The sequence below is a fragment of the Aulonocara sp. 'chitande type north' Nkhata Bay genome, linkage group LG10 (genome assembly GCF_057382095.1).
Source record: "Aulonocara sp. 'chitande type north' Nkhata Bay isolate Kocher_YH1m ecotype deep benthic linkage group LG10, A_spYH_male_GT1.1, whole genome shotgun sequence".
Lineage (NCBI taxonomy): Eukaryota > Metazoa > Chordata > Actinopteri > Cichliformes > Cichlidae > Aulonocara > Aulonocara sp. 'chitande type north' Nkhata Bay.
Window position 1 is genome coordinate 29,173,334 of NC_141353.1, and position 27,974 is coordinate 29,201,307.

At 41.8% G+C, this 27,974-nt stretch overlaps 1 protein-coding gene across 1 annotated transcript; it reads left to right on the forward strand.

Annotated features, from left to right (window-relative positions):
* Positions 1–27,974, forward strand: tecta (tectorin alpha). The gene is made up of 23 exons (XM_086309429.1): positions 1–64; positions 152–291; positions 391–678; positions 2,304–2,441; positions 2,551–2,716; positions 2,826–3,238; positions 3,361–3,931; positions 4,027–4,637; positions 6,438–6,971; positions 9,284–9,805; positions 10,398–11,055; positions 12,379–12,578; positions 12,817–13,197; positions 17,352–17,638; positions 17,943–18,223; positions 18,560–18,670; positions 18,868–19,070; positions 21,384–21,547; positions 21,637–21,885; positions 23,107–23,269; positions 23,356–23,440; positions 23,560–23,679; positions 24,707–27,974. Exons 1-23 carry the CDS (start codon positions 1–3, stop codon positions 24,808–24,810), a joined length of 6,453 nt encoding a protein of 2,150 aa, XP_086165555.1. The 3' UTR covers positions 24,811–27,974.

Here is a 27,974-nt window from a genome sequence, read left to right on the forward strand (position 1 = left end):
ATGGTCAGGCCAGGCTGTCCAGTCATTCTGCTCCATATCTTCAGCATCTTTGCACACACAAGAGGTATAAGACATGCAAATATTGAGCTAGCATACCATTCTCTTCCTCAACTCTTACAATTTGATGAGCTCTTGTACATTATTTTTCAAGGTAACACTCAGGATACGCTGTATCCGTATGGACCTGGCCATAGGGATCTAGAGACTCCAAAGATGGACGATGGAAGTTCTCCTGAAATTACTTTACTCATCCCCTTTATTTTCTTCAATATCCCTTACCGCTCTATCTATGTAAGCCCTGAATTCCACAGTCCTTCAATCAATATCTTTAAAGCTAACTAATGCTGGACCATGAAACTGAAATAAAAATCCTCTTCTTTCCTCTCACAGGTCAACAACAATGGTGTAATCTCCTTCAACGTGCAGGTTAGCCAATTCACACCAGAGGCTTTTCCCCTGAGTGACAGCAGGTCATTTATTGCTCCACTCTGGGCAGATGTGCACAATGGCATCCGCGGAGACGTGTACTACCGGGAGACCACCGAGCCAGAAATTCTCGAAAGGGCAACACAAGATGTCCGGAAGTATTTCAAAAACATGCCCACCTTCACTGCCACATGGGTCTTTATTTCAACATGGCACCAAGTCACTTTCTATGGAGGAAGCCAGACAACTCCGGTAAAGTTTTAACTCTGGCATAGTTTGAATTCTGGTCATTCACTTCCACCAGTATGTGGATAGGAACTGGCTGATCAAAAGGGGAAAATATGCCCCACGTGCATCTGCTTCATCTTCATCTGCTGTATTTCTCATGTGTACACAGACTTTGGTACTGTATATAAATGTGTGAGCCTCAATAATTGCCACCTGGTTGCCATATATGATTCAAACACACTCATTATAAGAACTAACATGCCATTCAGACATAATGCTATACACGTGTGTTTGAGGATATTTTATGGTCCCTATGCAATTTTCTTTACCATCCCAAAGAAAATGAGGAAGATAAAATAATGTAAATACGTTAGGTTAAGGACCTGTCCAGGGTGTACCCTGCCTCTCGCCCTACGACAGCTGGGATAGGCTCCAGCGCCCCCCGCGACCCTGAAAAGGATAAGCGGAAGCGAATGGATGGATGGACGTTAGGTTAAGTGTTATTTGTAGCTATATTGTATTTTTTTGTTAGATGCATGTAGTTTACCCAGCTTAGCTTGCTATATTTTACTTTAGACTTCTCAAATCTAGCCAACATCTGTTTCTGGACAAGTAAACAGTTATTTTGCAATTTAAATGTAATTAATGTGTTTTGGGTGGTTTAGCTGCAGAGTGAATTACTAATTCGAAAGCTTACAATTCATCCCCAGCTCACCAAACATGTCTGTAGGATCCATAGCAACGGCCATGAAGTGGCAGACCACGTAAAGTTACAGAGCAGTGTCACAAACTGTGTAACAATCGCCAACGCTCTGATGACTCAGTGAATGCAGAGCTTCAAATCGCCATTAACATCAGCACAAAAACTGTTACTGGGAACTTCATTCAGTGGATGAGCAGCTCCTGTTTGTGTGTTGGTGGTCCACTACTTTAGTCCATATAGTATATGTGCAAAAGGGGCTCATGCAGTAAAACCTGCACCACTCAATAATGTTTTTAACCAGCTAAAACTGCCTTTTTCTATCACATGAATAGGTTTTTGTATAGATAACACATTAATACAAATTGAATTATGAGGCAGGAGCAAAAGTTAAACAAAACCTTTTCAGGTATATTTATTAATAGTTTATCAGTTTAACTACAAAGCAACTCACTACATTGTTCTATTTGTGTGGCAGAAAGCTATCCACGATTAACCCACCAAGTTGAAAATCTACTCGTTTTTGGCAGTTAGTGGGTATTTATTTCAGACCCGGTGTGTGCCTGTGTGTATGTGAAACAAAAAGACTGCTGTGTGTATGAATGGTTGAAAGTAGCTTGTTGTGTCAAGCTATGTTAATGGTTAGTAAGGTTAGATAAGTGCCATATGAGAGATCACTTTTTAGAGAAACACATAAGAAAATATCCAGGAAGTTTTCAACTGTTTCAGTTTGTAACAAGGTGGGCAATTCTCATCACTGTACAGAGCAACATAATTTTAAAATGACGCTAAATCAGGAACAGGTTTTTTGTATTTAAGTTTCCTGTCTATTTTGTGGGTGTTAATTACATGAAAAAAAAAAAGATTTTCATCCATTATACATTTGTTTAGTGTATATTCACTTTTCTTCTTTCTTAAAATCTTTTTAATCCATTTGTTTGATTTAAAGGTGAACACGTTCCAAACTGTACTCATCTCAGATGGCGTGGCATTCTTCAGTATGTTCAACTACGCCGAAATCACATGGAGCACAGGAACAGCCAGTGGTGGAGATCCATTAACAGGATTGGGCGGTACAACAGCTCAGGTATTCTCACTGTGCCTCCTAATTTCATAAGGACAATAAGGCTTTTCGTATACAGAAATTATCCTCTGGACATTCAATCTGATATGCCTCACAACTCTCCCCTTTTTAGTCAGGTTTTAATGGTGGAGATATTGGCCATTTCTTCAACCTGCCGGGATCGCGGTCAAATGATGTAGTGAACATTGAACAAACAACTAATGTAAATATTCCTGGGCGCTGGTTCTTCCGTGTAGACACTGAGCTGATTAATCCTGCCAATGGCTGCAGCTACAATGGCAAGTCAAACATCAAACACTGATAATGTGCATGCAGGTTGACTCTTTGCAAAGAATTCTTCACTAAAATTAGTCCATGAAATGCTACTTTGTTCTACATCCTTTCCAGGCCGTTACTACAGACGGGGAGAGATCTTTTGGCTGTCTGACAGATGCTCACAGCGGTGTCGCTGCCTCGACATCGATAATGAGGTGCAGTGTCAAGAGGCTCCGTGTGGGCAGCTTGAAACCTGTGAGCAGCTGGAAGGAGCCTTTTACTGCCAGCCCACTCGCACCAGCACTTGCGTGGTATTCGGAGACCCCCACTATCACACCTTCGATGGCTTCCTCTATCACTTCCAGGGGACCTGCTCCTACCTGCTGGCTCGGCCCTGCTGGGAGGTAGCAGGGCTGCCCTTCTTCAGTGTGGAGGCCAAAAACGAGAACCGTGGAGCTGCCTCTGTTTCCTGGCTTAGAGACGTCACAGTGGAGGTGTATGGTCACCGAGTTACGCTGCCAAAAGGAAGTTTTGGAACAGTCCAGGTGAGAATCTATGGATACAGAAGATAAGCACATAGCTGCGTTCCTCCTGGATACACTGTCTAGATATTGGTTAATGATTTCTACCTGTTCCCTTACCAAAACATCCTTTTTTCTCTCTTTAGGTGGATGGCTTGGTGAAGACTTTACCAGTCCAACTCCAGCTTGGTGCTGTCAGGGTGTACCAATCTGGGGTTGCCATTGCTTTAGAAACTGATTTTGGACTCTTGGTAACTTACGATGGCCAACATTACGCATCCATCTCCCTACCCAGCTCCTACTTCAACAACACTTGTGGCCTTTGCGGCAACTATAATGATGACCCTGCCGATGATCCCGTACTACCTGATGGCACTGTGGCAGAAAGTGTAGTGGAGCTGGGAGGCAGCTGGAGGGCAGAGGACACAGACTGGAGGTGTACAGATGGATGTGCACAGAACTGCAGCATGTGTGACCCTCTTGCAGAAGCTTTCTACTTTCGGTCTGACTACTGTGGGTTAATTAACAAAACTGATGGACCATTCAGGGACTGCAGAGCTGTTGTGGATCCTACAGCCTTTGTGTACAGCTGCGTTTATGATATGTGCAGCAACAAGGATAACATCACTAGTCTATGCCAGGCCATCCAGGCCTATGCACTGGCTTGTCAGGCCCTTGGTGTCACAATACGACCTTGGAGATCTCGCACCTTCTGTGGTGAGATTCAGTTTGCTTAATGCTAAATTTGACATGAAAGCACTTATCTACCATATGAAATCAGAATTAATTTCTTCTCCGTTATTGTTTCTTAGCTTGGTCTTGTCCAGACTTCAGCCAGTATCAAGTGTGCACAAGCGCCTGTCCAGCTTCCTGCTCAGACCTCACCGCTCCCTTGTACTGTGCTCATCCTTGCACTGAGGGCTGCCAGTGTGACCCAGGCTATGTTCTCAGTGGCAGCCGCTGTGTACAGCGTGAAGACTGTGGCTGTGAGCATAATGGCCTTTATTACCCCCTTAATACGACTTTCTGGGTAGGTCCCAGCGGTGAAGAAGGAGAATGTACCCTCCGGTGTACCTGTGGGCCTGCTGGGCAAGTTTCTTGTTTCAATGATTCCTGTAAGGAGGGTGAGGTGTGTAAGGCAGAGGTTGGCCTGCTGGGTTGCTACCCTCGAAGAGAAGGGGTTTGCTCAGTCACCCAAAACTCAGTGACATCCTCCTTCGATGGCACCTTCCTATCGTTCCCAGATGACAGCTCTTATTACTTACTGAAGCTGTGCGCTCCAGTGCCAGCCAACGGCTCGATGGTGGAGGTGAAGCTAGGCCGGCGGTTGGTCAACAAAGGGCCTGCTTGGAAAAGACCTGTGGTAGTTACGCTAGCTAACGTGGAGGCACAGATGGGAGGGTTGGATTTTGATACAGTCAAGGTTAGTATTTCTTCATAAAAAGTAAAAATCTTGTGGGGTTTTTTTTTGGGATCTGGGAAAATAGCGAGTGGAGACTTCTGCACTGCCGCAAGTATATGAACAGATTCGCTTTTATTGAAACTGAAAACGCTGGAATTGTGATTTAGGTAGAGGTCTAAGCTGAAAAAACTAATTCAAACCCAAGCATAAGCAGTAGCAATAGAAATAAACAGCAAAAATAAATGCATTAATTATTTTTATCAGCCAGCAATGGTCATCCGGTAAACAAATGAACACAACCACAGTGGGACTACAAGCCAGTCAAGCCTACATCTACTATGAGTCCCATATCTGGAAAAATAGGAAGAGTAGCAACAGAAAGAGGGTCCTGGAATAAAATCTGTACCAAATCAAAAATGGGGATCACAAAGAATGCCATTTTCTTACCAGATTGGCCAGGTCCAGTGCTCCAGTTGCCAGCAGAGTGGCGGTGGAAACTGTGCTACTGTTGGCCAAAGACAAAGGAAAAAGATTTGTGGATATAATGAAGGAGGATATATATGCATGAGGTTGTTTTGACAGATTAATAGCTAGAGATGAGGTGAGATGGCAGCAGATAATCCACTACAAAGACCCCTAAAAGGAGCAGCCAAAAGAGGAAGAAGAATAAGTCGTAGTGTTAACAAATGGGTTGTTAAAAGAGGTTGTATGTGGCTAACAGTTAAAGCTGTTTGGAAAATGAATAAGTTCTCTGAAGTGCTTGGGAAATGATTGCATTAGCAATGTAAACTGTTAGCTAACACTATGAATGAACAAATTAATTGCTAAAATGGCTATCTGCAAATTAAAAAAACAACGTACCAATATTTTAACTAAAGGAATGCTAGCTAGCTAGCTAGCTAAAATGAACTGGAAGTTGTTAGGTAAAAGAAATAGATAAAAGGCCTCCAATATCTTCTGAACGACTGAGAAAACTTTGTTTTAGCATATTATATTAATGCTTACATAAAATTGTTGAAGAATTCTTTAAATAACAGAAACAGAAAAAAGACCCTCTTACTATCTGTGCACAGAGGTTTTCTGGAAATTCTGATCCAGGGAGCTGATTGGTCACCAGACAGTGAATTCATATCTTCTGATTTTCTTTTCTCTAATCTCAAACATAATCTGCCCCCAAGCGGGTTATGTCTTCAACTTTAGTCACAAAATCTTGCTTCATAATACACATCTCTGCTGTCTGTGTTGCTCAAAAATGTTAGCTTATTAGCCTATTAAAGGTTTTCTAAACATGGAAAAATGTATCTAACTTTAGCATCTGTTGACACAATAGTTATATATTATAGCCACATTAATAAACAAGAGAGCAGCTCTCTTTCTTTGGAGGTGTAATCGTTGGACGCTATGAAACTGGAGAAATTTAATAAAGTCAAACAGCCAGAAGCAAAGAACACAACTATGTTTGCAGTCCACAATCTCTCTCCAGTCATTAGAGAGCCTCATTAAAAGAAAAAAAATGTTTGTGCTGAACAAGGCTGATGTTAAGACTTAAAAATGATCTCAGCATATCATCATTTTTGTTTGCTTTTAATCACCTGTAATAGGCTTGAGATTTGTTTGAGGCAATATGAGAGTGTGACCATAAAAGCATGTCTCAGACATTATAAGTCTGAAAACTGCCATCTGGTTTTGGCATTAATTAAACTAACTAGTTCACATAAATGCACTTTGGAACATGAACGGTTTTTTAATGAAGGCCTTCTTGAGTCCAATGAAAATGAGGCTTGGAACCAGCTGAATATATTTCACTTTTTTATTTTGCAGGTGAATGGTGAACTAGTGTTGCTCCCATACGTCCATCCAATGGAGACAATGATGATATACAGAGCGCCGGGCAATGCAACAGTGGTGGAGTCCCGCGGTCTGCTTCGTGTCCACTACACACATCAAGGATTCCTCAATATCTCCCTTTCAACCCTCTTCTACAATGTTACATGTGGTCTTTGTGGTGTTTTCAATAGCAATGCAACCGATGACCTTCGCCTACCCAATGGACGCCAGGCAGAGTCAATCGAACAGTTCACAGACGGCTGGCGCTCCATTGCTGATGATCTTACCTGCAATGGCGACTGCGACGACCTGTATCGCATGTGCACAGACTTACGTCTTTATCAGAGCCCTTGGATGTGCGGCAATATCAACGACCCCGGGAATAGTTCCTTTCTTGCGTGTCACGCAGTGGTTAACCCCTCGCCATTCTTCAGGAACTGTTTGTATAACATGTGCGTGAGGGAAGGGAACCGCTCAGCCCTGTGTTCTTCGCTGCAGGCTTACGCCACCGCCTGTCAGGATGCTCAAGTAGGACTTGCTTCATGGAGGAGCACCACCAACTGTCGTGAGTAACCGTTTTGGCTATTACATCTATATAAAAGATGGACCATTACGTCAACCATTGGCTAGTGAGGGCCTGTTGTCAGGTCTCAAACTGAGCATTTTCCCTGGCGAGCTTGTTGTTTTGAAAGGCCATGTTACAAACAGCGGGAAATGACTGTAAAATCAAGGCATCCCCTAAACTATACACTGCATCATCTTCCATTTTTAGGCTAACAGGGACCATAAACTTAGTCCAGATGACTTCATAGCAGCAGCTGAGGCCATAAACATATATAAAAGTGATTACTTAAAGCACAAATGAAGGGCACTGAACGAAATTTTTCTATAGATTTTCACACAGCTGGATTTCTTGTTGAAATCAGAGCAGTCACCTCTTGCTGGTCATTAGAAAGATCAGCAAGTTGTCGATTATCAAACTCTTCTCTGTAGATCCAAAACAGAGATGCATAGACGGACTAAATCTAATAATTAAGTAAGTAAAGTTTATTTATAAAGCCTTTTCACAGACAAGCATTCAAAAGATGTAATCAAAATAAATAAACACTGGGATGAAGCATCGTAAAATATAATCGAAAAGCAATAGCAATACAAAATCAAGTTAAGATCGCTTTTTAAAGAAGTCCACAGAGTCAGCTCATTGCAGTTGGGCTGGGAGACTGTTCCAAAGTCTTGGTGTCACAGATTGCAAGGTCTTTAATCTTTCATTAGGAAAAAACAAGAAATTCTGAGCCTGTGATCAAAGACTGTGAGCAGCAGTGTCTATAGTAAAAATTTGGTATAAATAACCTGCAGTGTGTCCAGACTATTTACCCCCAAACACATATAAATGAATTCTAAAGTCTTCTAGGACTTTGCCAAAACTCTGCAAGAAATATACATTACTAGCTAGTGGCTAAGCTATTGTTCTGTTTATCCATATTGGATAAGGAGGGGGGATCTGAAGAATATCTCAGCTGCCATAGGACATGGAGCAGGGTACACCCTGGACAGGTCACCAGTCCTTCGCAGGACTGAGAGAGAGAGACAGCTATGCACACTTACTTTGAAACCTAGGGCCAATTTACAATCACCAATTAACCCAATGTGCATGTGTTTGTGAGAGACAGCCTGAGTCCCTGGAGAGAAACCATACAGGTACTCTCCAGGGTAAATTCCACACGGAAAAGCTCCAAGCTGGATTAGAAACCAGGACCCTTTTTTGCTGTGAAACGACAGTGCTAACTACTGCACCACTGTTCCACCCCTTTGTTTGTTTAAAAAACGAATTTAAAAAGTTAAATTCATATTTTTTTAAAACAACAAAGGCTGATCATGACTTTTAAAAAGTAGAAAAAAAGAGAAAAAGGCTAAAAACCAAAAATAAACACAGTAAAAACATAGTCTTGCTGATGGGCTCTGATAACTCAGAGCCCAACAATGTATAATGTGTCTTGAAAACACATTTAACCCTCCTGTTTATTGTAAGTTATTATTGAGTTTTACCACCAGCACTGTTGAAAACTTTGTTCCAGTAGCAATAATAACAATGCGACTGGGTATTTTCATATATTTTGCATGAGAATTATAAAAGTGGATTGTCCCAAGAGGAAAAACTTCCTTATAACAGGAAGAAACCTCCAGCAGAACCAGACTCGGAGAGGGGCGGCAATCTGCCATAACTGGTTGGGGTGAGGGATGGGAGGCAGGATAAAATATACGCTGTGGAAGAGAGCCAGAGATTATTAATAACTAATGATTAAATGCAGAGTGGTGTATAAACACAAAGAGAGCGAAATGAAGTGTGTGAAGATGAAAAACACTCAGTGCATCATGGGAAGCGTCCATGAGCCGCGGTCTACTGCAGTATAACTAAGGAAGGGTTGAGGGTCACCTGATTCCGTTTTCTTTAAAAAAAATCCCAACAATAACTTAACCTAATATTTAACTATTTAATTTCATCTGTAGCAATGGTCTCTAGATTCTTTCTATCATCTCACTTGTTTGGAGCTGTTGTTTTATCTTGTCAGAAGGAAAGTAAAACTGGAACCAGTTACAGTGATTTTGTATTGTGACTGTGATACACAGTGTATTTTGTACTACACATACAGAGGATAACATAAAAACACATGTAAGATATTTGACTGAACATTGGCTTAAGTCTTGCTCTCCCTGACCTTCACTCTTCTTCAGCTCTTCCCTGTCCAGAGAACAGTCACTTTGATGAGTGCACCAGCGCCTGCCCTTTGACCTGTGCCAACTTGGACGACCCCGAAGAGCCGTGCCCCCTGCCTTGTCAGGAGGGGTGTCAGTGCGAAGACGGCTTCGCGCTGCGGGATGGCCTGTGCGTGGCGCGCAGAGATTGTGGCTGCATCTACCACAGGCGTCAGCTGGCCACCAACCAGACTTTCTGGACAGACTGGGAGTGCCAGGAGCGCTGCTACTGCAATGGCTCTGACAACACCGTATACTGTCAGCTCGCGCCGTGTCACCCTGAGGAGTACTGCCAGGAGAATGACGGCCTGTATTTCTGCCAGCCGCGCTCTGAGGCCCTGTGTGTGGCAGCTGGCTATGGACATTTTTTGCCATTTGGCGGAGTGCCGTTCGAGCTGCAGAGCTCTTGCACTCTCAGGATGGTCACCACCAGATGTGGGAGGGGGAACATGGCGCACGTACCCATCACCAGAACTTTTCCTCCATTTAAACTGGCGGTTCGTAACGAGGACAGAGACACGAGCCAAGCAATTTGGGTGAGGGGTTTTGTCCTGGAAGTTTATGAGTATGAAATTGAAGCATCTCGAAGCTACAGAAACACTGTCACGGTAAGCATTAGGTTGATATATGAGAATGTCTGTGCAATGAGGTAATCTTCAACAGATTTTATTTTCTTTGCATGCCCTGTGAAGGTCGAAGTTATTGCATTTGTGAGGACATGTTATTTCTAATCAAGCCGATAGAATAACCAGGCAGAGGGTGAATTCCTCTTTGATTGGCTTAAGGTGGATCTAATTTCAATGGGCATCTTTTATCGGCCTGGATTTGGCTCAGACGAAACCTCGACCCTGAGCGACATTTGGACCAGGTTCACAAAGCGACTAAAAGATCTGAGGAGCAACATAAATGACACATCCACCCACACACTCGCTCACACACCCTTCTTTCTTTAATTTTCTCCGTTTCGCTCTCGCTCTGACAATTATACTGAGAGGAATTCACAGAAACTCTTTCAGTCAGTCTTAATAGTAGCTGTTCACCACCTGGGCTTCCCCACATACTTGGAAAATATACAAGTCAGTTAGATTAGAGACTTGAACTTCTGTTTCTAGAAGTTGCTCCTGTAGGAATGATTTTATGTTAGTTGGGATTTTATATTAAATCTTTAACCAGTTTTACATGATTTCTCTCTTCACTCAGGTGAATAAGGAGCGACTGTACCTTCCCCTGAAGCTGGGCCCAGGAAAGGTCAATATCTTCACCTTTGGCATGCACCTCATTTTGGAGACAGACTTTGGCCTGAAGGTGGCCTTTGACTGGAACACTCTCCTGCTCTTGACTTTACCCCGCGACCTCTACAACTCCACCTGTGGCCTTTGCCAGGGCGTGCCTCTGTCCCCACCCACCCTTTCCACTACCGACTGGGGCATGGCCTGGGCGGAGAGGGACACCTTCTGCCAGGTGGGCTGCGGTGACTCCTGCCCGCGCTGTGGCCTCGGAGAGAAAAGCTCCCAAAACGACACCCCTCTCATGGTGGCTGATGCCAACATGAACGCTGGGAGCGACGATGAAGCAAATGGAGTCAGCACTGGCATACGTTTCCACATCGGTGACGGGCTCTATGTGTTTGTGGAGCCCGAGGCAGTGAGGCTGTGTGGGTTACTTGTTGATCGGTCAGGCGTGTTTGCACGGTGTCACAGCAAGGTGGCGCCAGCGTTCTTTTATCAAAGCTGCCTCCAGGACACCTGCTTGGATCAGGGAGCTCAGGATACAATCTGTAACTGGCTGCAGATCTATGCCAGCACCTGTCAGACCCAAGGGGTGCATGTCACCGACTGGAGGAGCGACACACCGTGTGGTGAGGAGATGTTTTTGTAGAGTTTTTCCCATTGTGTTATCACAAGATGTATTCTCCTTCTTAAAGTCACAGGCACCGTTTTAAGTTTCAGGTTTGTGTGCACCATTACTGGAGAGAATTTATAATTAAAATTAAGGCCAGTTTAAATGAATAATATTTACACGGACGTAGCTAGAAACCAGTGCCCTATGAGCAGCACTTGGAGACAGTGGGGATAAAAAAAAATGACGTCTAACAGGAAGAAATCTCCAGCAGAACCAAACTCAGAGAGAGGCAGGTTCTAATGAGGAGAGAATGAAGAGAGAAAAAAAAGTAATAATAGCATATGAATGTGTGATGGCTGTAAGCTGGGAAGTAGAGGTGAAGTGCATCATGGGAGTTCCTCCAGCCAGCCTGAGTCTGAGAACCCACAGGCTATTATCCTGACTTGGCTGGTATAACCACCAGATAAAATCCAAATAAAAAAGGTAAAACTTCGTCAGCAGATAATAGTTATCTGATGCATTTCAGCGTGTACCATCCCTGTTTTGCTCCCCACATAGATTGTTTATCTGCATGCAAGGGAAGCTTGCAAAAGGACACCAGAAAACTTGTGGCACCAAAACCTTTTTTTCTTGCCTGCAGAGATTAATTGCAGAGGAAGTAAGGAATGGTTTACACTCACCTGATCCAATCCTAACTATTAAGTTAAGTTTAAGGAGAGTTTCTGCTCCATGAATCCAGACTTGGAGCTGGTTCCAGAAGCCTGGTAGCTGAAGCATCTGCCTCTAGGAAAAATAGATTGTGTGTTGTGAAGAAGCGACAGCGTGTCATCATTAATGGCTGTTTTAATCAAAGAAAGTAGCTCATCTGAAAAATATCAGAGAGATAAGAATTATCAGAAATGCAAAATAAATCTGGTTTTATCCCACCCACCTTATGCAGGTTTAAGATAAAATCATTAAAACCACAAATTGTAATTTTTAAGTTGTGTTTGTATATTTATTCTATAAGGAAATGAGCTACATCATGATAATTAGTGCATTTAAAACTGTATTTATATGGAATAGGTTCTTATTTTGGATGTTTTCTCTAAGCAGGGATAACCAGGTTTGAAGTCCACCTCAACTTTCTTACACTCCGAAATAATAAATAGTATAATAATAAAGATAAAATATATTTCACCCAAAGGGCCAAACAGCTGCTGCACATCTGCATGAGCTCTTGACATGGCCAGCTGTTTCTTACCCCTAAACACTAAAGATTTATTAACACCACAAACATTTTTAGAGTGGAGTTAGTGTCACTGTTAGCTAATATCTTTGCCAACCTGCCTGCTCCCAGTCCAGAGCTGTCCACCTAACAGCCATTACTCCAGTTGCATGTCAGTTTGCCCGCCCCAGTGTGCACCAGCCCGCGGCCAGAGGGACTGCAGCCAGGACTGCGTGGAGGGCTGCCAGTGCGACCAGGGCTACGTGCTCAACGGCAAGAGCTGCATCCTTTCTCAGAACTGTGGCTGCTATACCGATGGCACATACTATGAGGTCAGTCTCCCACCAAGCTCTATGTGCATGAATATATTATAAATGTTTAAATGTCTGGGTTATTTTGTGCAGTAGAAATATAGAAAGTATATAGAAAAATTTAACTAGACCTTTCTGGATCTATCAGTAAGTGCAACCATTAAGCTCTTAAAGTCCAAAATAAGTTGGAAGTTGCATGTAACCTTGGTTAAAACACTATTTGCAAATATAAAATCGTAAGAGTTTTTCTTTATTTTAGCCCAAGCAGCTTTTTTGGAACGCCGACTGCACCAAACGCTGCCAGTGCATTGGACGAAACCTGATCCAGTGCAATCCAAGGCGATGCAAGGCAGAGGAGGAGTGCACCCTCCGGTACGGGGTTCGGGGCTGCTTTGCCCGCCGCTCCCAGCAGTGCGTGGCATCAGGCGGCGGAGTGTTCAGGACATTCGACGGGGCATCGCTGCGACTGCCGGCCTCGTGCTCCTTCGTCCTGTCCACAAACTGTCACAAGCTGCCCGACCTCTCTTTCCAGCTCATTGCCAACTTTGATAAATGGAGCACGCCCAACCTCACCACCATCTCGCATGTCTACCTGTATATAAATGAGGAGAATATACTCATCTCTGGCAGCACTGTCAAGGTAAGAGGCTAGGTGAAGTAAAGCAGAAGATAAGCATAAAGAGAGGCCACACACTGTGTAGCTGTCTAACTCTGTGACTTTGACACGTGCACGTTTATCCCAGGATTACTTGAATCATGTTTCTTATGGTTTCTCTTCTTAAATGTCGCAAGTTGTTTGAGTGAAACAATACTGAAGATAAGTTGTATTGGAAATGAGTATAATGGATATATTCTGCAAAGGATGTGAAATATGCCAGGTAGGAGAAAAAGAGGGAAGAGAAGATTTGTGGATGCAGTGAAGGAGGACATGCATGTTGGTGTGACAGTGGTGGATGCAAGGGATAGGTTGAGATGATCAGCTGTGCCGACTCCTTAAAGGAAGTAGCCAAAAAGAAGAAGAAAATCATTTACTTTAGTTTTTAGTAAACTTCCTCTGTAGCTTAGTGTCCTGGGTTGTTGGTTGTTGCTAGGCAGCCAGGTTCTGAGGAAAAAATAACCAATTTTTGCAACTTTGCCGTAAGAAAGCTACTTTCAGCTACTTATTCATAAGCAGTCGTCACAGATCCAAAGGGGATTTGTTTATCTCTCCAGGATCGAACTGGGGATCGTTCACTTGTTAACTGAACGAGTAAATCACTACACGATGGAGCCACTTTGCACTAACTGTTGCTATTGCACAAGTTTGTTTTACTTTTTTCCATATTTGACATTAATTTCTGTATCTTTTCTTTTTTTCATCAGTGTCGTGATCTGAGACATTGATTTTAATCTTTAAAGCATTATCGGCCATTACCTGTGTTTCTGAATCATTATATAACATTAAATATATAAAATCATGGGAGGCCACTTTATTCAAACTGGTGTTTCAACCAGTTAAATGTTATTTATGTTTTGTTTTTGTCTTTACTGTGGTCACATTTAGAGAGCAAACTCTCCCACCCTTTCTGTGCACCTTTGGTGCCGACCAAATCAGCACGCCTAGATTACCTTCGTTACCAAGACGACACTGTGACCAAAAAAAGAAAAATATGATTATGGGATAATTGTACATGTTGAAACACAGTCAAAGATAGTCGTAACAGGTTATTAACTTTACACAGAAATATGCAGCCAACAACTTGGCCACATTATGGGGTGGCTGTAGCTCAGGCGGTAGAGCAGGTCAAGGTTGGTGGTTCGATTCCTGGCTTTCCTCTAGCATGCCAAATATCCTTGGGCAAGATACTAACCCCATGTTGTGTATGAATGTTACATAGGCAGTTCTTGTGTGATTGGGTGAATGAATTAGTTGTATAAAGCACTTTAAGTGCTCAGAGTAGAAAAGCGCTATATAAGAACCAGTCCATTTACCATTAGAGACCATAAAGTGACTAAAACCATCACACTATGAAATGGACACTCTATATACCGAGGTTTTTTTTTTTTGCTTTTCATTTTCACCACAGTTTCTTCCTCTTTTAATCCTGCTTTAATAGAAAAATTGCCTCCATCAGGAGATTTCTCCTTTTTGTTTATGTGATCGAGTTACTGTGTGCTGGCCATATGGCTGCGGTCAAAGACGCTTTAATCAACCTCAACAAACAGATCGGATTCAAGTCTCTCTCTTTCTTTCCCAAATACTTGAAAAAGTTCCTGCAGCCCAATTTACCAATTACCTTGGCACTAATAGCCTATTATATCTCCTCCAGCTCTGGACTTAGGCCATGTCAGTCAGCTGTAAGTGCAGTCACAGAGGTAGCTAATGACTGATTGCTTTAAACTGCAGCTCCCACTGAGTCTTAATCCTGCCTGATCTGAGTGCGCCATCATTAACATTCATTAATTTTATTGACTGCCTTAAGAAGCATGTTGGCGTTAGTTCTAATGCCCTGAAGAGGCTCAGATTGTCACAATCTTTGCTTCGGACTGTCTCTGTTCTTTTTTGTTTTATCCTAACAGCCAATCTTTGTATAAGAATGAAATCAGCTTATACCAATGACAGCCCAATTTTGTTTCCCACTCATAGGTGATCATGTTTAAGCTTCAATGTCAGTAACATGGCAATGTATTTATGTTAATATAACTACAAAAACATGGGGAATGTACATCTTTGATTGTCTTGCAGAGTTTTTAAAATGCTGCCACATGGTGTTACCACTACTCATGCTATTATATACTCATTTTCACACATGCAGCCCTAAACTACAGGAAAGTTTTCTTAAACTACCTGGGCTGTAACTTTTAACTTCTTACTCAGATATTCTATCTTAAGGTTTGCAAGCCCCATACTAAAAAAACAAAACAAAACATGCTTAACATGAGCTGTTAGTTGTAAAGCTAATATTATATACATGATTTAGAAATGATCAAAAAATGCATTACTTGCATTTGGCTTCTTAGAGATGCTGTCTTTAGGACATAATGGATATCAGTTAGTGCTGACAATACATTTTACCCAGCATTACCCCTCCTAAATCCCCAAATGTAAGCAGAAAAAGGACATCTAAGTAGGAGTGCCTCCTGGATTTAAAATGGTTTAGTTTGAGGTGCTCTGTAGTTCAACAATCCTTCAATATGTTGAATTTTTAACTGTATAAACAGAAATATTTCAGTCTTTACTATCACATTTTAGATGAGCTAGTTCAGAAATAACAAGGAGTTTGAACTTTTTGTAGTCTAAGTGACCACAAACATGGGTGACTGCTTTGCTTTAATCTTCCAACCCACTTTGTATCAAATGGAAGAGTTGTCCCTTTATTTCTGTCCTTTCAAAATAAATTGATAAAAAATATGTACCAGAGAGGCAACAAGAAGACAACCCTGAGAAAGGAAATGGTTTCACAGGCGTTGGTCACAGACCACAGCTTTCTGCTTATCCTTCCTGATCTTTTCTCTAGTTTTGCTTTTAGCTGGTGTCCTTTTTCCCTGCTGGTAGCATGAGATGACACGTGTTTCGCATTTAGGTTGTGCGCCGCTGCAAGAAAGTTGTTGTTGTGTCTCCAAACATGATCTCGAGGGTGTGGAGGAGATACCAGGAGATGGGTTGTTACACAAGCTAGACAAGGCCACAGGTGTACATCCACCCAGAAGCAGGGCTGGCATTTGCTCCGTTGTGCAATGAGGAGCGTGACAGTGGAAGTATCTAACAAAATGACCTCCAGCATGTTTCTGGCACTTGTTCCATGAGGGTGGCCTGACACACTCTAGTGGCAACTTTGCTAATGGAAGTTACAAATATAACTATAGTTCTGTGAATTCACAGATAACTGCCAATGGCAGGAAACTACGTAGATGGGTCTCCTCATGATCTGCGCAGGTCCGGAAATAAAATCGCGTGCATGATGTGTACACTACTGAAGCATGTGTACTATAAATACTACGTGGTAGCTTACATCTGGTCTCTGGGAATCTTCTCACACTGAGACGTTTTTAGCCGCCAGCAGGTCTGACAGTCATCCTGGAATTCAGAGAATCATAGTTACCTTTGTAACTTCTGTTCTGATTCATTCCCCCCTGTCTGCCAGTGGGAGTAAACAATGCAGATGACTTGTACCAGTACTGTCACAAGGAACAACTTCCTGGTCAGCCAGCAGCAGAACAGCTGAAGCTAATGTGGGCTCTGAGGCCACATTAAGCTAGTAGAACCTAGCAAATGTGAAAGACGCTGCCCGGGATGCCACTGTTCACCAAGTAAAACACCACTCATTGACACCCAGTGTGGCCACACCGCTGATACAGTGGCAACTAACACCAGAATGGACCAGTGTATTTGCTGCTATCTGCACCTGTTTTACTGAGTTCCTCCTGTTCTTCCCATTATAACATATAGAGAGCTGCTCTAATCATCTGTATGGATGCCTTCCATACTGCACTGGAACCATGAAATTATTCACTAAAATTGATAACAAATGTATTAAATAGTGAAACAATTAAATGTGTCATTAAATATATACAATAGGAATTAAATCATTTTTTAAAAAGTTTAAATGAAATAAATTAAATGTATGTATTTCGTTAATTAGTTAATTCCAATTTAAATTAATTAACACATTTAATTAATTATTTAATGATGTATTTATTTTACGCATTTTAGCACTCGAGGCCCTCCGTAGCCTTAATGCTGGTTACTTAAATAAAAATTTCTTGTGTCCCGAGTCAAAAGTCTACATGTGTCTGCCTCTCCTGTCCTCACAGGTTAATGGCACACCAGTATCCGTACCATTTGTAACAGGGCTGATGACACGCCTGTCCACATCTGAGGGCTTCATTGTCATCGACACACCCCAGGACATCCAGGTTCGCTACAACCACTTTAACACCCTGAGCATCACAATGGGCCAGCGGCTCCAGAACAAGGTGTGCGGCCTTTGTGGGAATTTCAATGGGGACCCCAATGATGACTACATCACCTCAAGGGGCAAGCCGGCTGTCAGCGCCCTGGAGCTGGCACAGAGCTGGAAGACCAACGGCATGCAGAACAGGTAGATGAGGCTCACAGATGGGGAGGAATTTACGGTTCATATAACCAGTTCTTGTAAAAACCTTTGGCTGTTATCCCCAAAATATAAAAGGAAAAGTTAAGGTTACCTAATCCATAAGCCATGCGTCTGCAAGCATGTGCATGTCTTAAACCCTGGATATTAACTGGCTGTTGCTAAAACATATCACTTGTGCAAATCATTTATACAGATAATAGCAAACGGAGCAATTCTAACAGGGCCTTTGCTCCTTCTTTGCTCGCGTCCTAATACCTTTGACAGTTGGATTTTGGTCTTTCTCCTCTAGTTGTGATGAGACCCAGTACGTGGCTTTGGCTCAGTCCTGTGACAACTCGGCCATCCTGGCTCTACAGAGTGAAGATGCCTGTCAGAAGCTCACCCAGCTCAAAGGCTTCTTCCAGCCATGCCACGGCCTGCTGGATCCCCGTCCTTTCTACCAGTCCTGCTACCTGGATGGCTGCTACAATCATCGCAAGGCTCAGGTCTGTGGATCACTAGCCGCCTATGCAGAAGCCTGCCGGTCCATGGGCACCCTCACGACCAAGTGGATCACCCAAGAGAACTGCTGTAAGGGCACCGTGAACTTCTCTCAGACTCAATGCCCACTGTGGAAATAAACACAACTTTGCACTTTACACAAATATAAACCAGCGCTAATGCTGAATTTACCAGACGTACTAAAAGTGAAAGTATTGGGTCTCATATATTATTGATTCACACATTATGAGCTTAGTTTGCTAAGATTTCCAGATTGCTTTCCATCAAGACCACTGTGTTACTACGATGAGACGTGAAATGTAAATTTGTTTGACTGCTTTGTCAGTATTAGATACGTGCATGTTCTTAAAAACTTTGTGCCTTCATCTGTGTGACAGTTAACATTGTGTGTGGACCTGTCTTTAGCAGAATGGATCTATGACCCCTGTGCAGGAGAGATCTGCACAAACTTCACCTGTGAGCTGGAGAATGGAGGCGATCTGTGTGGCTGTCCGGAGTTACCCACCAACTCTGAAGGTGAGTGCTTCATCCAGCTGCAATCACTCAGTTTTAAATATCTGACACTCTCCGTGTTACTTGATTAGCCATACATTTTAAAAGCTATTAAAAAATACTTTTTTATTTAATCATGGCTATGGTGAAATACATGGCTAACGTGAAATACATGTTTTTGCAACATGCAAAAACATGTATTTCATGTCGATGTTTGTTAGGCGAGGATGACATCATCCAAGCGGAGGTGACCTGTAAGCATGCTCAGATGGAGGTTTCCATCTCCAAGTGTAAGCTCTTCCAGCTGGGCTTTGAACGGGAAGATGTCCGGATCAACGACGAGCACTGCGCTGGCATTGAGGGAGAGGACTTCATCTCCTTCCACATTAACAACACTAAGGGACACTGCGGTTCCATTGTACAGGTCAGTTTGCAATCGTCTGTGTTCCAGCGTGTTCGTCATCACTTTCGAAATGTGATAAAGCTCCCCGCATCTCAGTTTGGATCCTTTTAGACACTACAATGTAGTCGTCAACACGATCTACCAGGGGTCTCAAACTCCAGTCCTCGAGGGCCGGTGTCCTGAAACTTTTCCATGTTCCAAGACACTATAGAACTTGACTGCATGCTGAGGTGGCAATTCAGCCATTTGATTCATGTTACAGCAGCTCATGAGTGAATGAACATGGTGCAATAAAAGTACTTTAAGAAGTAAATTTTTCCAAACACTTACATTTACTGTATTTTCCGGACTATAAGGCGCACTTAAAATCCTTTAATTTTCTCAAAAATCGACAGTGCGCCTTATGTATGAATTCTGGTTGTGCTTACTGATCTCGAACCGATTTTATGTGGTATATGGCGCTCAAAAATCTGTTAAAAAATGTTTTAGTAGACTTTGACTTTGGTAAGCTACGAAGCCGCACCGCTTGATGGATTGTCGGAGCATTGCGGCTACCGTAGTCAGGAGCCTCACGAGTAATCTGGGTCCTAAACTCCGTCCGCTTCAGGTCCCAAAGTCAAAGGGCAGGGATAGCTCAGTAGGTAGAGTGGTGGCCCCATGATCGGAAGGTCGGGGGTTCGACTCCACTGAATGGCTACCCTGAGGTACCCCTGAGCAAGGTACCGTCCCTACACACTGCTCCCCGGGCGCTGCACTGGTGGCTGCCCACTGCTTCACTGGGTGAATGGGTTAAATGCAGAGGAACTATTTCCCTATGGGGACTTTTTTAAACAAACACTGCGACATCACTGAGAGTTAAAAACTGTCTAAATTCTTTCATCTGTAATAAAATGATCAGCATTGCTGCTTTACCAGGTTTAACAATTAAGCTTAACATCCAGGCATCCATGAAAACAGAATTTATTAAATTTAACAGAGTTAGAAGTTAGCAGGAAGTTAGCAGGAAGTTAGCTCGCTAGTTTCCACCTAAACATAATATAGCATGTTCTGACTGAGAGATTTCTGAAAAAAAATTCAAACTTACAGCTCCGCTATCACTTCCAACATAAATGAAGACAGAAAACTAAACAGCAGTGACGTTTGTAGGGTTGCTACATGGTGGCTAGCGACACAGCTATGTTAGCATAATATAAACACAGTGAAGCTAGAGGATGAATGCTAACTTTTTCCACTCAATAAAAGTTAACAGGAGAGTTCCCGATGGTTAGCAACAAATGCAATCACATGGCAGGATGCTGTAAACAGACCAAACTTCAGTCAGGAGAACAACTGAGATAATCCATCCACAATACGAGGTTAGTCATTAATGTACTGCAACAATGCGGGAATAGAGCAGCTGCAAGAGAATCAATAGTGAATCAATGGTACGGAAGTGGAGGCAAGAAGAAGAATGAGTTGAGTAAAGTTTGATTATCTGACTGTTTTGTTTCACTTAATGCACCTTATAATCCGGTGCGTCTTATGGTCAGAAAAATACGGTACTTAAATTTAGTTGATTAGGGTTAGGGGTTGACATTTCAGCATGCAGTTAAGTTCTATATTCTTGCTAATGACCTACTAATTTTATTCAGGTGTGTTGCACCAGGGTCACATGGAAAAGTTTCGGGACACTGGCCCTCGAGGACTGGAGTTTGAGACCCCTGGTCTACACTATCTTGGAAGCAACATTTACAGCATTTTAACTGAAACTGCCACAACACGTGCCAATGAATAATTTTGTCACTGCTAGCTGGCTGGCTAGGTGGCACTGGCACAGACAACCTACCCCCTTCCTACTGGCTGAAAATTGTTTGGTAGACCCGCCCCTTCGATTGTCTACCCCTGCTCATCAGTGTAAAAGATCTTATGCACTCCAAATTTGATATCCACTTGTGGGAAGATTGGCAACTCATGAATGTGTTCCTCATGTGAATAATATTTTTCACTTTAAAGTGATCAACAGAGTCTTATAACTTCCTCAGATTGATGTTGCTTCTTTATATTTATTGCTGATGTCAAATTTTCTGCTTTTATAGACGTGCGTTAGCAGCTCCTGGCTCTTAAATCCTCATAATTCTGGCTAATTCTGGCTAATGTTTTTGGTGAATAAATTATTATTTAATAATTTTATTATTATTATTATTACTAAATGATTAGTTTTTATGATGTCTTCTGTCTGTACGGTGTTTTACATTTTTTTGTATGGGTGAAATCAAAAGCAGCAGCTAGGATAATTTGTTCCTTTAATGTAGAAATTTGAAATTATGAGTCACCTACGCTTTATTTCTCTTACAGTCCAACAGCACACACATCATGTATAAAAACACTGTGTGGATACAAAGTGTGAACAACACTGGGAACATCATCACCAGAGACAAGACCATCAACGTGGAGTTTTCCTGCGCCTATGAGCTGGACCTGAAGATCTCACTGGAGACTGTCCTCAAACCCATGCTCAGGTCAGGCAGCAGAACACAAATATGCACCGACAAGTGTGACACAACGGCTCAACGCTTGGATAGTCATTTCTTTTTCCTTTTTTCTCCAGCATCATTAACCTCACCCTACCGACCCAGGAAGGAAACTTCATTACCAAGATGGCTCTGTATAAAAACTCCTCGTACCGCCATCCATACAGAGAGGGGGAGGTGGTGCTCAGCACTCGAGACATCCTGTACGTAGGCGTTTTTGTGGAAGGAGCGGATGAAAACCAGCTCATCCTTATAGTGAATATGTGCTGGGCCACGCCGTCGCGCTACAGCAGTGATCGACTCCGCTACATCATCATTGAGAGAGGGTGAGGTTTATTTAGTCCTGGACCAAAAATGCTCAAAAGAGAGGTGGGAAAAAAAAGATTTTATTTTATGTTTTAAACTCAAACATTTTTTTTGACCTTCTTTTTCTCTTAATGTAATCCAAGATGAAGTTGAGGTGTGATCGGTGTAAAGTATGTAGCTCTTTATGAAGCCTATGGGTTCACTACAGTCTGCTGCTTTAAGATGACCTTTATAGTCTGATCCACACATTTTGAGAAAAAGAACATGAAGTAATAAATACAGTCACTGTGCATGCCCTTTGCACGCCCTCACTGTGCCGGCAGTGTCTCTGGGTACTTCCTCAACAGGCCACGCCACGGCATGTTAGTTAAATTGTTTTTTCTAAATTTACGTGAGGTAGATAATGTGCTTGAGGTGTTTAGAATAAAGCACTATGGATGTCACGGCCCAACGGTTTTGCATTATTTTTCGATTCCTTCTTTATTGTTGTAACTTTTGGGTTCCTGTTTAATCTATTACTGTTTTATTATTGTAGTAGTAAGTGTTGTTTCTAGTGATATTATTATAATTATTATTATACGATTGTAAAGTCTTTGATCCCTACTTTTACTATATAGTAATTCTAGTCCATAGTCCTTCTGTCCGCGTCTTCTAAACTCGGTGATTAGTATTTGTCTTTTGTTCACGTCCTGCTTCATTTTGAAGCCTGAGTATCTGTTTATGCCCTGCATTACTTTTACTTCCTTCCCCTCTTTTTTGTATTAATAACTTTGTCTTTCTGTGTTCCCCTTGAATTAGTTCATCCAGGTTTAGCATGTCCTCTAAACCCTCCCTGCGTCAGTTACGGTTGTTGTTCCTTTCCTGCTTTAGTTTTGCATCTTTCCTGTATGACTTTTCACCTGTTTCCAAGGAACACTACTTCCATGACTATTTATACACACTCAAGAGTTATCTCCTTAGTCATGTATGTGTATAAATAGTCCTGCCCTCTACTTTGTCTTAATTGTGTCATCTATCTGGTCATGCGGGTACTTCTTAGTTATACACGCATGCTCGGGTCTTTGTCATGCCTTTTGTGCTTTGCATTTGTGATCAGTGTTTGGACTCCCTTTTAAGACTTTGTTTAGTTTGGATGTTGACATTATCCATATTAAAAGCTCACCTTTTGTTGACCGTTCTGCCTCCCAAGTCCCACAACCACCTTCTTGACTACAGCACATTTAATATCTTGCTTATTCTAGGTGCCCAAACATTAAGGACAATACCATTGGCATGGCAGAGAATGGCGTATCACTCACCTGCCGCTTTCACGTCACCGTCTTCAAGTTCATCGGGGATTACGATGAAGTCCACCTGCACTGTGACGTTTCTCTGTGCGACTCAGAGACGAACGCCTGCAAAGTGGTGAGTAAATCAAGAAGAGCAATAAAAATCAGAAAGCGTCCTGCTGTGTGTTTGGGTGTTGATGTATCAATGAACTGTGTGTGCAGAACTGTCCACATAAGAGAAGAATGTACTCAGAGGACAGTGACCATAAAGAGCACATACTGTCTGTTGGACCCATAAGAAGAAGAGGTGAGCATAGTTTTAGATAGAAAATAGCTTATTGGGTAAAATACACGCTTTAGAGTTTATTGTTTAAGTAATCTATGGAAAAACAAAAAGCCGTAGGTTAGCTTCTGATGTGTTTTCAGAGTCTGACTGGTGTGAGGAGAACAATGGAGGCTGTGAGCAAATCTGCACCAGTAAGGCCGCTGGGCCCATCTGCAGCTGTGTGACTGGGATGCTGCAAAGAGATGGGAAGAGCTGCCGGGGTAAGGACAAAAATACCTAATTTTAAGGTTTTTTTCCCACTTTATTGAATCATAGCATGACCTAAACCGCGGCAATATCAGCCCCAGAAAAACAGAAACTACACACGAGGGTCACCAAGCAGGTTTTGCATGTTTCTCAATAGTTTACAGTTTCCATCATGTTTCACACAATTGGAGTGATTGAAGCAAAGCTAATAAAGTTTAAGTGTTGTAGATACAGCCACTACACACTTTATTAAGTAAACCTTGTAAGTACCAGATTGGACCCCTTATGCCTTCAGAACTGCTTTTATCCATGATGTCAATCTCCACCACAATGTGCTCTACTGGACTGAGATCCGGCGAATGTGGAGGCCCTTTGAATACAGAGAACTCACGTGCCGTGTCCCTTTATAACCACAGTGCCCGTGGTCAAAAAGGAACGGCATGGTCAGCAGCAAACGGTGCCAAGAATATGTCCCTTCTTCTCTGAATTCTGGCATCATCAAGGTTTTTCCAGCTAGAGAAATGCCACTCACTGGAAATTGTATCTTTTTCAGACTGTTTCTCTGTAAACTCTAGAACTGCTTGTGTGGGAAAATCCCAGCTTATCAGCAGTCTCTGAATAATCAGACCAGTCTGGCACCGACAACCACACCCCATTCAGTCACTTCAGTCACCTTTCTTCCCCATTCTGATGCTCAGTTTAAACTTCAGCAGGTTGTTTGAGTCATGTCTGCATGACTAAATATAATGAGTTCCTGCCGTATGATTAAATAATTAGACATTTGCATTAATGAGCAGTTGAACGGTGCAACTAAAAAAGTGGGCAAGTTTCTGTGCATTAAATCATAAAATTTAGGGCGTTCAACTTAATTATTAGTTAATTGATTGGTTCATATGAATTCCATATATTTATAACTCTTGTAGCTTTTGCATGCTGCACACAAACTAAACTGGTAATTTGTAAAAACCAGTAGCATTAAGACAGTATTTCCACCACATGCACATTTCACAAATGTTGTCATACGCCCTTCTTTTTTTCCAGCTGTGAGCTCAAGCAGTAACATCACACCTGCGATTCCTCTGCTGAGCGTCAGCGCTGCGATCTCCGTGCTCCTGGCTCACCTTCACACTCTTCTCCTCTCCTAACGCTCTGTGAGCTAAGAGAAGGCAATAAATGACAAAGATCAAACACACAAAAAGACTTGAATATGCACAAAGTATCATCATTGATTAGCCAGTAGAGCAGCTGTGTTTCAGCCAGAAAGTCAAGACAGAATATAATAGTACACCGACTAATTTTTGTCTCCACATTTCATTGATAAAAGGTAAGTCAGTTTTCTAGATACATGGACAGTCAGTCAGTTTCACTGCTTTGTTGTGTTTTTCTTCATCCCCATCTGCTCCCTCATTTACATTTATCAGGACTCCCACTGTTTATCACTCACCTAAAGCCACTATGTGTAGATGTTTTCATGTGATTATAACATATTTTTACAAATTTCTTTATAGGAAATTAACATATTATGCATGCTACCACCAGATGGTGCCAAAGAAAGTAATTTTCCAATCCTAGACATACAAACTTGAAGGTACAACAGCTAAAATCACACAGTGATGTTTATGGAAAGACAATGGCTAAATTAAAAAGAAACAGTAATATAACTGATTAGTTAAAGAGGCATAATTGTAAATCATCAGGGAATGTGAAATGTGATCCCACCTGTTTGTATTTATACCTGATATTATTCTACAGTCACACTAAGGAAAGCAGTGGCTGGAGATCACGACTGTGTGCAATGAACTTTTTTTGCCATTGAAATTGTTGCTTCAAAGACAGGATCGGGTCTATGACCACTTAGTCAGATGCCATCTTTAAAATGACCTTAGTGTAACAATAAGACGACGTCAGTCTGCTATCGTTCAATTGAATGCACTCAAACTGGCAACTGCATTCAGTCTGTTTGTGATAATATAGTGATTATGAATCAATCTGCTGCAAATCGCATTCAAATCAAACTTATATTAATCAGAAATTCCCACTAACTACACTCCTCCATAAATGGTGACGTAGCTGCTGCTTATAACCAGAATACAACTAGTTGATTACAGCGTGCTAGCAATTTGTCTGTGTTTGCAAACTTTTACCAATCTGTCTGAGAGCGATCGGTTGCTTGGAGACAGGTTGCCTCCCACCAGGCAATGTTTGCAACTACCTTGCAATAGAAAATTAACTATATGTTTGCACTAAGTAGTTGCAAGTAAAACGTAAAAAAAGCAACAAAACACAGCAGTAATCAGGCAACCATCAGTTTTGACTGTTTTTACTCTAGTGTGAGCTATTCATAAATCCCATTCTGTCCAAACTGTGATCAGATCTTAATGAGTAGGTGGGGTGCAACAACTAGAAACCCTCATGATTGTGATTTAATTGATTTACAGAGCCATCAAAATGTAAACATCAAACTATTTTATTATTAATTTATGAATAAATTACATTTAAATAACTGTAAATTTCCTGTTTCTCAGTGGAGAGGTTTATTAAAGTTACCTTTTATATTTTAAACTGATAATCAGATGAAACAAAAAAGTAAAATAGAAACTTTTAATTTGAAATTTTTTTTAATTAAATTACATTTTAAAACCAAGCAGTTAATAGTTATTGTGCTGACTTGACGTCATTCAGGGGTCACAAGGTCACATATTCATGACATTTGGATCGAAATGGGAAAGAAGCTTGTTTATAAGTACCATAAACTATAAATAAAAGATGGGCATGGCAAAGTCCAGTCTTTGAAACCTTGAACTGAGGATTTGCCGCCTTGGTGTGGTGAGACTGGGTGTGAGGACTGAAGGGTGGAGCTGACCGAAAAACCAAAGTGCTTTATGTTCGTGGGCTCGCTGATCCCATGTTGGGCCTGACCTAAAGCATACCCTGGTCTGAAAACCATCCAGAAACAGTAGCCCCTTCCTGACGCTTAAGCTTAAACTCCCTGGGCTTCACTTTTATACTCAGCCTGAGGTTGGCGCTACTCTGCTACTCATGTGATTGTGTACTTTCATTTAGTATTTTGAGAGTCTCCCCAAAAGTATGATGCTGTTTTATGGACTTTACGGCTCAGGTGTGACTTTTTGATGAGAAGCTTAAGAGAGGAAGAAGAGCTGAGGTTACTGTATGTAACATTTAAACATGCTGTTTCTTAAAAAAATGGCAAAACTGTACAGATTTCATTAAGAAACTGGCAACTGAGCATCTGCAGATCTGTGTCAGAGTGCAAACCTTTACCCAGAAACGAGCGAACAAACTTTATCTTATATAATTGCTTCCTAACTGTGCGGTTTATTGCTCTAAACCAATAAAACCTACAGCAGGTTATGGCTGAAAAGGAGGTTAGGGATTATCTAAGAAGAAAACTGTGTGAAAGGGTGATGCATTGTGAAGTGAAGTATTTATGTGTGAAGTATCTGTTTAAAATGTTAATCAGCCACAACATTAAAACCACCCGCCTGATGTTGTGCACAGATCTGACTCGCTGCACCTCAGGGGGCGCCCTCTAGTGCCTGGCAATGGGACTTTGACTCCTTTGGCGTCTGTATGCTTTCGAGTGGGGCTACCATGGATTAGAACCGCAGTCTGTCCTAAACCTTAAAAAGTTGCTTTGTTGCCTAAATTTAACCAAACTGCAATTGACAGTTAATTTTTTCTTAAAGAAACCCAAAGTTTCCCATCAAAAAATTGCATTTTAACTAGTTGATCAATATTTTTCACTTCACCTGCGTGAGTGGTTTTGATGATGTTGCTTTACTGGTGTAATTTTTTACCTTTTTATGTTAGTACCCAGGATGAGGGGGACAGGGGATGAGTTTAGCTGTGCCATTAAAAACCCAATTTTCGTGTCATTTCTGAACTAATTAGTTTCGGTCTTCTCGTGCTTTTCAGTGTACTTTCTAACACTCATTGCATGAATTCAGTTTGAGGAGTGGAGCAGGTGTCGGATAGTTTATCTGCAGCTCACAGTCAGCTGCTTTTAAAGGTTTAAATGTCAATAAACGTCAACCACACATCTTACAGATCCTTCAAAGTTCTTCCAAACGCTGACACTTTGGTGCAGTTACACAAAATAAAAAGCAAACAGAGTAGTTGTTGCCTTTTGTGTACAAATGTACAGTCCTGGTCAGTTTGGTGGTTTGTGTCATCGCTGACCTTTTTAAATAATCGGTATCTTTTTTGTGTGTGTTGTTTAAAACTAAGTGACTAAAGAGGTGTTTTATTCTTTGAGAGCAGCACCACCCTGCTATAAATAAATGAAGAC

Excerpts from the sequence above, each read along its gene's own strand:
- tecta (XM_086309429.1), top strand. The coding sequence starts at position 1 with ATGGTCAGGCCAGGCTGTCCAGTCATTCTGCTCCATATCTTCAGCATC. Across the intron at positions 4,638-6,437 it reads TGGATTTTGATACAGTCAAG|GTGAATGGTGAACTAGTGTT; the intron begins GTTAGTATTTCT and ends TTTATTTTGCAG. Across the intron at positions 6,972-9,283 it reads CCGCCTGTCAGGATGCTCAA|GAGGGGTGTCAGTGCGAAGA; the intron begins GTAGGACTTGCT and ends CTGCCTTGTCAG.